At 38.4% G+C, this 12421-nt stretch overlaps 1 protein-coding gene across 50 annotated transcripts in view; it reads left to right on the top strand.

The window, feature by feature from the left end:
- The window catches only part of PIAS2 (protein inhibitor of activated STAT 2), a 113591-nt gene that overhangs the window by 38420 nt on the left and 62750 nt on the right, over positions 1–12421 (top strand). For all 50 annotated transcript variants that reach the window (XR_014075113.1, XR_014075112.1, XR_014075114.1 and 47 more), the window contains one exon: positions 2863–2947. Coding sequence is in view for 31 of the 50 variants with exons in the window: in XM_081563418.1 (XP_081419544.1) it covers positions 2863–2947 (85 nt within the window). In the remaining 19 variants the exon portion in view is untranslated. The remainder of the gene's footprint in view (positions 1–2862; positions 2948–12421) is intronic.

Genomic DNA, 12421 nt, shown 5'->3' with positions numbered 1-12421 from the left:
AACTTCAGCATGGAAGTATAACAGAAAGGAAAAGTCCCTCATAGCCACAATTATTACTCAGCTAGAGTCATTATCAGTAATTAACTGTTTCTCTGGCATATTATGTCATCTTTTTTTCTCATTAAAAATAATTCTTATTTTTCTTTATTAAAAAAGCCCTTTGTGACCACAGAGCCACTGTGCCACTTTTCTGGTGGAGGGAGAAGGGCACTATTCTGCTTGAATCGACTGTGAAAAGCACCTTCTGGAGTTCTGTGCTGTGACAGTCTTAACTGAATTTGTTAGCTGTTTTCTTGTAGATGTACCACAGCTGAACCAGTGTTCTGTTGATGTACGTTTTCAGTTATTATTTATTCAGAAGTATTTTAGTGGATAACATGTCTTGGGCACTATTCTTGCAGTCTTACAGCCATTGCTGCTGTGAGCATTTTTGCATGTGTTTCTGAATACTCGCACTGCATATTCACAAAGGGTAAATGCCTTGATGTGAATTTGTTTGGTCAGGGAGTATGATTATGTAATATTTTGATATTCACCTTTTGTAGAGAAGTTTGGCAGTTGCTTCAAAAGCATTGTACCAGTTTCTACTTCTAATAATGTATGAATGTGTTATTTTCCTTATACCTTATCAGCATTGTATTGTTGGTCTTTTTAATCTTTGTAATCTGGTAGGTGACAGAGTAATGAAGGTCAGTATCTTTTCATAGTATTAAATTTCTGAATATTAGGAAATACTCATTAAGCCTCTGGGTACAGTTAACAGTTAATGGACTTCCCTGATGGCTCAGTGGTAAAGAATCTGCCTACAATGCAGGAGATGTGGCAGGAGCCATTGGTTTGATCCCTGGATCGGGAAGATGCCCTGGAGAAGGGAATGAAAACCCACTCCAGTATTCTTGCTTGGGAAATCCCATGGACAGAGAAGCCTGATAGACTATAGTCCATGAGATTGCAAAACAGTTGGACACAACTTGGCAACTAAACAACAACAATAACAAAGTGATATGCACATTAATGTAAAGCTATTAAAATATAATCTCATAACAAGTACATAATGAGGGTTTAATTTGGATATGGTCATGTAGCCTAATTGTAGAGAAGTCAGAAGTATGGATGGCGTGGGCTTTAGGAATTTTACTGTTTAGTTGGAGAGAGAATGTTAAGGTGAGGGAAGAGTAGCAAGCAGTTAATAATGCTTGTATGATGAAACCCTATAATTTGTGAACCTAAAGCTCAAATATTGTATTGGCCTAATGAATGGGAAAGTTAATCAAGACTTCTTAGGAAAGCTAATCAAGACTTCTTGGAGTAAGAGTGATAACTTGAGGGAGCTTTGAAGGGTGAATGTGCCTGCTCTGTATCAGTGGAGTTGATAGAGTAGACATCAAGAAAGGGGAGATCTGAGTAGTCAAAGGAGTAGAAATAAAAATGGCACAGTTCTGAGACCTGACTGTGAAGAAACTGCTGTGAACAGAGCAGGACTTAGGGATGACATTGGAAATGTAGGTTTGCTAGGAAAGACACTGTTATGGAGGTTTTTATAAATAAGGGACTTTGGACATGGTTCATTCAGAGGTTAGATGATCTTAGCATTTTTTGGCAGGGGAACAATGATGAAAAAGTTCTACGAAGGATGACCAGCTCTGCACTGATGTTCTGATGAGGGACTGACAGAGAGGCAGGGTTGTCCCTTCATTTGTACAAAGTGATTCTAGGTTTTGGGTAGGACGGTGGTAGTGAAAATAGAGAGGAGGCAGTTGATAAGAAATTTAAAAAGCAAAGCAAAACAACAGAACTTAATGAGTGACTGGTTACAGGGGTGATAGAAGACTGGAGGGAAGGAAAGGAGTGATTTCTGTGATGAACAATTAAGAAGTCTCCTCACCCATAATTCTGAATTAAAGCTGCTGTTTTACAGAAAGCATGAAAACTCAGCACTCTGCCTTCCCCAAATGATCTTTGTAGCCGATGTATTGATAGAGTGAAAAGTATTTTAGTATTAAACATCACTGATGATAATTAATATGGTTGTTTTTGTAAAGATAAAATTCTGTCAGGTGATTCAAGTTTGCTATATTCTGTTTAAATCATAAAATTTGAAAAATTTTGGTGTGTGCATAGGAGGGTTATTTTAAAATGTTCTCATAAAACAATGTTTAGTGATAATTGTAACCAATTGATTATTGGAATTTAGATGCGTATTCAGTCAAGTGTTTGCTGAAGGCGTTCATTGTTTAAATGAGTACTAGAACATCATTGAATAATGGGTCAGTGTAAAACTGAAAAGTTCTTTGTGAAGAACAGTTCTGAAGAATGACTTCATTAGATAATCTTTTTTAACTACATAGTCTTCTGTATGCTGAAAATTATTTATGTCTTAATAACTCTCCCAACTTAGAAGTTTCAGAGTTTTAAATTTTCTCTTAAATGAATGCTCTGTGTATGTAATTGAGTATAAAGTGTTGAAAACAAAACACAACAAAGAAAGAAACAAAACAAACAAAAACTTCTGAATCTTGAGTGGAGTTCCCCATGGGGAGAGTTTTTTTCTTCCTCAGACTTTTCATTAGAAGATACCATAGTCAAGGATGAAATGTAATAATTTTGAAGGGTTGTCTTATATTTTGATTATAATTAGAATATTAACAGTAAAGAATAATAAATGCTTAAAATTGAACCTGCTTTAGAGTGACCTTACTTTCATGATTCCAAAATGCATGTAGCTTAGTACTTTATTTTGGTGTATTTTAACAATAAAAATTTCAAAATTTGGCAGAGTCTTTATGAGAAGTGCCTGGTTATTGTAGGTTCTTCTATTGAATTTGTTACTGGAATATTACCTTTCTTTTTTTTCCTCCCCAGTTCAAAGCAGTATTCAGCGGTTTCAAGAGAAGTTTTTTATTTTTGCTCTGACACCTCAGCAAGTTAGAGAGATATGCATATCCAGGTAAGAGGAGTTTGGAATGTATTTTCTGAGATGTTGGTGTCTTAGTCTGCTCTGCCTGCTATGATAGAGTACCACAGATGGGATGGCTTAAACAACAGAAATTTTTCTTCTCACATTTCAGGGGACTTGAAGTCCAAAACTAACTGACAGATTTGGTTTCTTCTGAGGCCTCTCTCCTTGGCTTGCATTGCAGGTGGCTGCCTTCTTGCTGTGGCCTTCACATGGCCTTTCCTCTGTGTGCCTGTGTATTCCTGGTGTGTCTTCCTCTTCTTATAAGGACAGTAGTCCTGGTGGATTAAGGCCCCGCCCTTGGGACCTCATTTAACCTTAATGACCTCTTTAAAGCCCCGGCTTCATAGTCACATTGGGAGTTAGGGCTTCCGATATGAATTTTGGGGGGACACAGTTCCGTCCATAACAGTTGAGCCATTTCCCCTTAAGTGAGGATAGTATACTTTGACTAAGGTTAGGCAGATATTTAATAAATACTCTGGAACCAGACATCCTAGAGTGTGAAGTCAAGTGGGCCTTAGGAAGCATCACTACTAACAAAGCTAGTGGAGCTGATGACATTCCACTGAGCTATTTCAAATCCTAAAAGGTGATGCTGTTAAAGTGCCACACTCTGTATGCTAGCAAATTTGGAAAACTCAGCAGTAGCCATAGGATTGGAAAAAGTCAGTTTTCATTCCAGTCCCGAAGAAGGGCAATGCCATAGAAATGTACAAACTGCTGCACAGTTGCACTCATTTCACATGCTCAAAATCCTTCAAGTGAGGTTTCAGCAGTATATGAACTGAGAACTTCAGATGTATAAGCTGGATTTAGAAAAAGCAGAGGAACCAAAGATCAAATCGCCAACATCCATTGGATCATAGAAAAAGCAGGAGAATTCTAGAAAAACATCTGCTTCATTGACTACACTAAACCTTTTGACTGTGTAGATCACAACGAACTGGAAAATTCTTAGATGGGAATACCAGGCCACCTTACCTGCCTCCTGAGAAACCTGTATGCAGGTCAAGAAGCAACAGTTAGAACCAGACATGGAGCAATGGATTTGTTCCAGATTGGGAAAGGAATATGTCAAGGCTGTATACAGTCACCCTGCTTACTTAACTTATATGCAGAGTACATCAGGTGAAATTCTAGGCTGGATGAAGCACAAGCTAGAATCAAGATTGCCAGGAGAAATATCAATAACCTCATATATGCAGATGACACCACCCTTATGGCAGAAAGTGTAGAGGAATTAAAGAGCCTCTTGATGAAAGTGAAAGAGGATAGTGAAAGAGCTGGCTTAAAACTCAGCATTCAGAAAATGAAGATCATGGCATGCGGTCCCATCACTTCGTGGCAAACAGATGGGGAAACAATGGAAACAGTGTCAGACTTTGTTTTCTTGGGCTCCAAAATCACTGCAGATGGTGACTGCAGCCATGAAATTAAAAATTGCTTGCTCCTTGGAAGAAAAGCAATGACAAACCTATTAAACATATTAAAAAGCAGAAACATTACTTTGCTGACAAAGGTCTGTCTAGTCAAAGGTATGGTTTTTCCAGTAGTAATGTACATATGTGAGAGCTGGACGATAGAATAGGCTGAGCACCAAAGAATTGATGCTTTCAAAGTGTCCTGGAGAACACTCTTGAGAGTCCCTTGGACTGCAAGGAGATCCAACCAGTCCATCCTAAAGGAAATCAGTCCTGAATACTCACTGGAAGGAAGGACTGATGCTGAAGCTGAAGCGCCAGTACTTTGGCCACCTGATGTGAAGAGCCGATTCATTGGAAAAGACCCTGATGCTGGGAAAGACTGAAGGCAGGAGGAGAAGGGGATGACAGAGGATGAGATGGTTGGATGGCATCACCGACTCAGTGGAGATGAATTTGAGCAAACTCTGGGAGGTGGTGAAGGACAGGGAAATCTGGTGTGCTGCTGTCCATTGGGTTGCAAAGACTCGGACATGACTTGAGTGAACAACAATTAGAAAAACATTTTCATTTTTGAATAAAACCCCTTTGAATTACTTTTTGTCACTTCTGGCAGTAAATTTTTTTTTGATGAAAATTTTGTTCCAAATATAGCAACATAAAAAAGAATTTCTGTTAACAACCCCAAAGATAGAATGACATAAAGTTCATCATCTAGAGGCTTTTTTATAGTAAATGTGGAGATTAATAATTTTTCTGGGATAAGAACATAAACTAGAGGACCATTCTGAGCTATATGGTTACCTGGACCAAAAAAATTTGCAGAAATCTGAAAACAGTTATGAAAAGTACTCTGAGCTTTGCCATTTCAAAAAATAGAATAAACTTAAACACATTTATTAAGAGCAAATGAACTAAAAAGAGATAGGAGAGAAAAGGAAATCTGTACTACATACTTTTCCAATTAAATATATAGTCATCTTTGGTGTTAATATATGTAAGACTTTAAAAAGATTTAGCCTAAAAAAACTGAGACTCCTGGAGGTTAGATGATATTCTGGGATTGTAGAGTTAAAATTTGGAACCCAGAATTGAGCAAATTAGAGATCTTTTTGCATCCTTTCAGCTCTTCATTAGAACACTTATCTTCTGTGAGATGTTAATACAAGTTTTTAAAAAATAAAGGTCCTGCGGTTAAGTTTTGGAAATTCTGTATTCAAGGTAGTTTCAAAAGTTCTTAAAGCCAGACTTTTCAGTCTTTCTTATGTTAATGTGCATTCTCAATCTCCTAAGAGGGTGGATCAGAATTTACGGATTTCTCTTAAACATCCTAACATCTTGAAGATGCACACAGTGTTGTTAGGTGGAATAGTGTGGGATACAACTTTAGATTCTTTCACTGATCACATCACTGCTCTCAACAAAGCCTCAGAATAATTTTATACCTTGATTTGGTAAAATTTGAGCTCCCCAGAAGGGAAAAAGACCAAGTATTGAACAGTAAAAGAGAAAAAAAAGGGACAATACTAAGGATTAGTCCAAAAGACTCAATATCCCAATAATAGGGGTTTTGTAAAATTTAGAGAAGGAAATTATCAAAGAAGTAAAATGCATGTACTTGTTCACTAAGGGCAAGACATTGCAGAAAGTTTTTATATTGGAAGTACTTTCAAGCTTGGGAGTACTAATAAACCAAGTAAGAAATGAATAGGGTAAATTAAAAGTTATATTTTATATCCCAAGCCATATCATTATTATTTGGTTTTGTTTGTTATTCACTGATGATTCCTTGCTTTAGAACATTTACTAAGGGTTTATTAGCTACAAAGCATTATATTACTTTCCACAAGTTGCCTGCAGTCTAGTTAATGAACTGGCTTATATACATAAAATGATTGTTGGTATTACAGGGTTTCACATGGAAAGAGCCAATGCAGTAATGACAAGTACGAGCTGATTTGTAGATGGAGGAGATGACTACAAGCTTCTTTAGGCTGTTGGGTTGGCCTTTGATGGAGGGAAATTATTTAGTCAGTAGGTTTCAAGATACATTTTTAAGTGAACAAAGCATGGAATTTGAATAATATGTACCGTTAGTTAGCCTTAAAAAGGGCCTCCCTGGTTGCTCAGCTGGTAAAGAATCCACCTGCAATGCAGGAAACCCCAGTTTGATTCCTGGGTGAGGAAGATCCCCTGGAGAAGGAAATGGCAACCCACTCCAGTATTCTTGCCTGGAGAATCCCATGGACAGAGGAGCCTGGCGGGCTGCCGTCCATGGGGTGGCCAAGAGTCAGATGTGACTGAGTGACTAAGTGTACACACTGTCTTAGAAAGGCGTGTGTGTCATTTGCTTCAGTGTAGAGCATGCATCTGGACAGATACGATAAGTTGCCTCTGGAGAAGGGAGTCAGGTGGCCGTGGTCCAAGTTGAGGGAGTTTTTTCACTTTATATCTTCTTTCTGTATCTTTTTAAAGTTTGAACTGTGTGAATGTTATTAATTAGTCAAAAAATGAATGACTAAATAATTACTTTCAATAAAAATTTTTAATCATGGATGTTCAATCCTCTGTCTCCAGGATGGATGGTAGTGATGCAACCCTCTCCAGTATTCTTGCCTGGAGAATCCCAGGGACGGCGGAGCCTGGTGGGCTGCCGTCTATGGGGTCGCACAGAGTCGGACACGACTGAAGCGACTTAGCAGCAGCAGCAGCAGCAGCAGCAGCAACCGTAATAGGCTATTAGTTTTCCTCCCAACAAAGAAGACAAAAGACACTCATGTTCATGCAAGCTCCAACCTTTACCGAGTTGGCTAATCAAATAGTAAAAAAATTTCCTTAGAAGTGGAAGTAACAGCTTGGTACTCATTACTTGGCTTTAATAATTATCAACATTTTGGAATCTGTATGGGACCACTCCTCAACTTTTTTTCCTGAAATATTTTAAAGCCCATCCCAGACATCACATAGTTTCACCCAGAAAATACCTGAAGATACATCTCTTAATTTTTAACATAATCACCCTAAAAATGATTATTTCATATAAAACAATGTCTAACCTGTATTCAAATTTTCAGGGTTGTTTTCAGTATTGAAATATGGCCTGTGTATTATTTTGATTTTTATGTCTCCCAAGATTTAAAAAAAAAAACTTTTTACTTTAAGCTAATTACAGGTTTATAGAAAAGTTGTAAAAGTAGTAGAAAATACTCTTCAGTGAGTTCCCTTAATATTAACATGTTTCATCAGTGAGTTCCCTTAATATTAACATGTTTCATAATTATAAGTGGCAGTTATCAAAACCAAGAAATTAACCTTGGTGCAATACTGTTAAGTACAGACCTTACTCAGATTTCATCAGTTTTTCTGCTAATTAATTTCTATTCCCAGGTCCATTCCAAGATCCCAAATCACATAGAATAGACGTATCATTGATGTCTTTCAATCTGTGATGGTTTCTTATTTTTTCCTCGTCTTTCATAACTTTTGATACTTTTGTAGAGTCTGGTCAGAAATTTTGTAGAATATTTGGTTTTATCTGGTGTTTTTTCATGATTAGATTGAGATATGCATTTTTGGCAAGAGTTACTAATATATGCCCTTCTCAGTGTATTGTGACAGGGGCTTCATAATAGTGATACATCCTATATTTGGTCATGTTAATTTTGATCACTTGGGTTTACCAGATTTCTGCACTGTGAAGTTGCTGGGGTTTTTTTTTTTTTCCTTTGTTAATATCTGGGGGAGGTATTTTGAGACTAAGCACATATTCTGTTTATCTTCAAATTTTTGCCACTAATTTAGCATTCACTCATGAATCTTGACTTCAGTAATTACTTCATCATAAACACTCTTGTGTTCCAGTGATGTGGTTTTCTGTTATTTCTGTTCTTTTTCACATTTGAGTAATTCTTTTGTAAGGAGGAGCTGTTCCCTGTCCCCTTTTATTTATTCAGTTACTTGCTTGTATCTGTGTGGGCCCTTGAGTACTCTGGGTTATAATCCAGTGCTGTATAGTTTATATTGTTGCTTAGATGGTTCTATCTTTGGCCATTGACCATTCTTTCAGGTTGACTCCTATGCCCTTTAGATATGTCTTCACCCATTTCTGAGGACTACTTTGTTGCTCCAGGCTCATCTTTTATTTTCTCTGCCCCAGGTGTTGAGTTCAGTTCAGCCGCTCCGTCATGTCCAACTCTTTGCGACCCCATGGACTGCAGCACGCCAGGCCTCTCTGTCCATCACCAACTCCCAGAGTTTACTCAAACTCATGTCCATTGAGTCGGTGATGCCATCCAACCATCTCATCCTCTGTTGTCCCCTTCTCCTCTTGCCTTCAATCTTTCCCAGCATCAGGGCCTTTACCAGTGAGTCAGTTCTTCACATCAGGTGGCCAAAGTATTGGAGTTTCAGCTTCAACATCAGTCCTTCCAATGAATTCAGGACTGATCTCATTTAGGATGGACTGGTTGGATCTCCTTGCTGTTCAAGGGACTCTGAAGAGTCTTCTCCAACACCACAGTTCAAAAGCGTCAATTCTTCGCTACTCAGCTTTCTTTATAGTCCAGCTCTCACATCCATACATGACTACTGGAAAAACCATAGGCTTGACTTGACAGACCTTTGTTGGCAAAGTAATGTCTCTGCTTTTTAATATGCTGTCTAGGTTGGTCATAACTTTTCTTCCAAGCCCCAGTTTTGGGAAGGATAAATTCTCCAAGGAGCTCTGATTCTACCCTTACAGTACTTTCTACCACTTACTTTGAAAAAGAGTGGTTCATTTGACTCTGTTAGCATATTACACATTCTGCATTTGGATAATTATGCTTCTTGTGGTATCGTATAACTTCTATCCCTATGGTTCTCAAATTTTGCTTTGTATTAGAATCAAATGGGGAGCTTTGAAGACTCCAGATACCCAGATTTCATTCATATCAATTAAATTCGAATCTCTGAAAACAGAACCCAACATCAGTAGTTTTTAAAGCTCCCCAGGCGTTTCCAGTTGGCAGCAAATTTGAAAACTGCTGTGCATCCATCCCCTCCCCTTTGCCTATAATGGTGATAAGGTCTAAACCAGAGACTTGAATACATTCAGGGTTGGGTTGTTTATTTCTTTTACATCTTGTGAAGGTTGATCAGTGACTTCAGCTCTGATTTTGGCTGTAGCACTACTCCTTCCATTGGGTACCACTGCCTCTGTAATCATGCTGTCTCAGTTTCTCATAGTGCCATCTCTTGCATGTTCTCAAAATCAAGGTGTGATTCTCTCCTCACTGGTCTGTGATAGTATCCATGAATGTGCTTTTTTCTTTCCTTTCTTAAATTAGCTGGCTTCAAAGGGATTTTTGCTTAGTATATGTTTCCTCCTATTGCCTGTTCCATTAATGGCGTGGGATCTGCCTGAACAGAGGCCTCTTGATATTATCCCGCATTTCATCTACCACATCCTTTCAGTTTGCTACTCTATTCATCCTTCTTTTGTGTCTCTTTCAGATTTAAAACTTGAATCAACTCTACCCTTAGGAAGCTAGCATGGTCTTTAGAGTTCATACTGCTTGAAATGTGAATTCTGGCTTAACCACTTATGTCTGTATACCCCTGGGTAGGTTGCTAAAGCCTATTGAATCTTAATTTACCCAGCATGTAAAGTTGAAGAAATAATCACTACCTCACTCAGTGATTGGTGGCTGAATGCCGTAACCAGCTCTACCTCTGTTTATCCTGGTAGCATCGCCATCTGTCCAGTTGAACCATTCTAAAACCTGAGCACCATGCTTGGTGCTTCTTGCTCCTTATCCTACCACCTTGTATCCAGTCAGTCATTTAGTCCTATCAATTTTTATCCCTAAATGTCATATTCAGTGATATTTATGTTTAAATAACTTTCAGGCATGCATTTTCTGCCTATACAAGTGTAATGATCTCCTAACTCTCCCAGCTGACCAACTGCGTCCTTGTGCTTATGCCGGAGTCCAGCTCCAGCAGCCAGGGATTCGGCCTGAAGGGATGAGCGGTGTCGGCGAGAATGATGCAGCCTCTGACTCAAAAGTGCGGGACTGCATGTTTATTTCAAGCCTGAGGTTTTCTTTTATACTTTGACAAAAGCATTAGGTCAGAGGTTTGACATCTTCAGTTCCCCCTCACCCAGATTTATTGTCTCTAGAAAGTGTCCTTGTGATTACATTGTAATTTATGCTTATCTCTGGGCTGCATACCACATTCCTCAGTTTATTTCTTAAAAAGGCTTTAGCTATTAGTATCTCTAAAATTCCTAATCTCTATAAGCTATAGTGAAATATGCCAACACTACAACATTCTTTAAACTTTTAGCTTCTAACTATTTTTAATTATTCCTAAACCCTAAACTCAGCAAACTTCTTTTGCCATAAACATTTCCCTCACAAGCAGGTCTCAGATAACAATCTTTCCCATGGCCTCAAGCTGCGGCCTACGTGCTCATCCTGGAACATTCTTTGTAAAGATCCTTGAACAAATGGTAACTTTATGGATTATTTCCTGGGCATAACTGTAGAAGGCTTTGTGCTTTTTCATGCTTCTCGCAAGAACAATAAGTACCTTCACATTCTTTCTAGCCAACTCAACCGAAGGAAGGAAAGGACAAGTCAGAATCAGTAGACCTAACTCCTTCATCCCGGGACCGTGCCTGCAGGATGAGGAGAGGGGGTTGGGGCCATGCCTCCATTTTGTCAGTAATGCCTAACGTGGCTCCCGACATGCTTAAAAACCCTGTGTAAAAGTGTGTTAGTTGCTCAGTCGTGTCTGACTCTTTGTGACCCGATGGACTGTAGCCTGCCAGCCTCTTCTGTCTGTGGAATTATCCAGGCAAGAGTACTGGAGCGGGTAGCCATTCCGTTCTCCAGGGAATCCTCCCGTCCTAGCAGTCAAACCCAGGTCTCCTGCATTGCAGGCAGATTCTTTACCATCTGAGCCAACAGGGAAGCCCGTAGTGATACCATATGAAGTTGCACTCCATTGCTTGGCAGTTCTCTGCCATACCTACTCTGCTCATCTTCGTTTTTAATTTTTTAAGTTGAAGCATAGTTGATCTACAGTGTTGTGTTTCAAGTGTGCAGCTAAGCGATTCAGATATATAGATATCTTTTTCAGATTCTTTTCCATTATAGCCTGTTATAAGATACCGAATATAGTTCCTTGTGCTATACTTTAAATCTTTGTTGTTCATCTATTTTATATATATGGTGGTATTTTTAATCCCATACTCCAGATTTATCCTTTCCCTAGCTCCCTTTCCCTTTTGGTAACCATAAGTTTTTCTTTTCCTATGTCTGTTTTCTGTTTTGTAAACAGGTCCATTTATATCACTTTTTAGATTCCACATATGAGTGATATATAATATTTGTCTTTTTCTAATTTACTTAACTTAGAAGTAAATGTTTCTTTACTTGGTCCACCCAATGTTGCTGTAAATGGCATTATTTTATTCTTATTTGTGACTAATATTCTATTGTGTGTGTGTATTTTTTATCCATTCATCTGTTAATGGACACTTAGCTTATTTCCATGTCTTACTGTTGTAAATGATGCTGTGAATATTGGGGTGCATGTATTTTTTTGAATTACAGCTTTTGTCTCTTCTGATATATACTTGAGGGTGGAATTGCTGGATCATATGGTAACTCTAGTTTTTTTAAGGAACTTCCATACTGTTCTCCATAGTGGTTGCACCAGTTTGCATTCCCACCAACAGTGTAGAAGGGTTCCTTTTCCTCTATACCCTCTCCAGCGTATATTATTTGTGTACTTTTTGATTGTGCCATTCTGACCCACGTGAGGTGGTAACTCATTGTAGTGTTGATTTGCATTTCTCTCATGATTAACAGTGTTGAGCATCTTTTCATGTGCCTGTTGGTCACTTGCATTTCTTTTTTGGCAAAATGTCTATTCAGTTCTGTTAATTGGGTTGTTTATTTTCTTGATGTTTTATGAACTGTTTATATATGTTGGATGTCGATCCCTTATCGGATACATTATCTGCAAATCTTTTCTTCGATTCCATGGA

The sequence above is a fragment of the Giraffa tippelskirchi genome, chromosome 14 (genome assembly GCF_054371585.1).
Source record: "Giraffa tippelskirchi isolate mGirTip1 chromosome 14, T2T-mGirTip1v1.2.pri, whole genome shotgun sequence".
NCBI classification, from domain to species: domain Eukaryota; kingdom Metazoa; phylum Chordata; class Mammalia; order Artiodactyla; family Giraffidae; genus Giraffa; species Giraffa tippelskirchi.
Note: the sequence above shows the minus strand (reverse complement) of the source record. Positions and strands in the feature narration are given on the sequence as shown.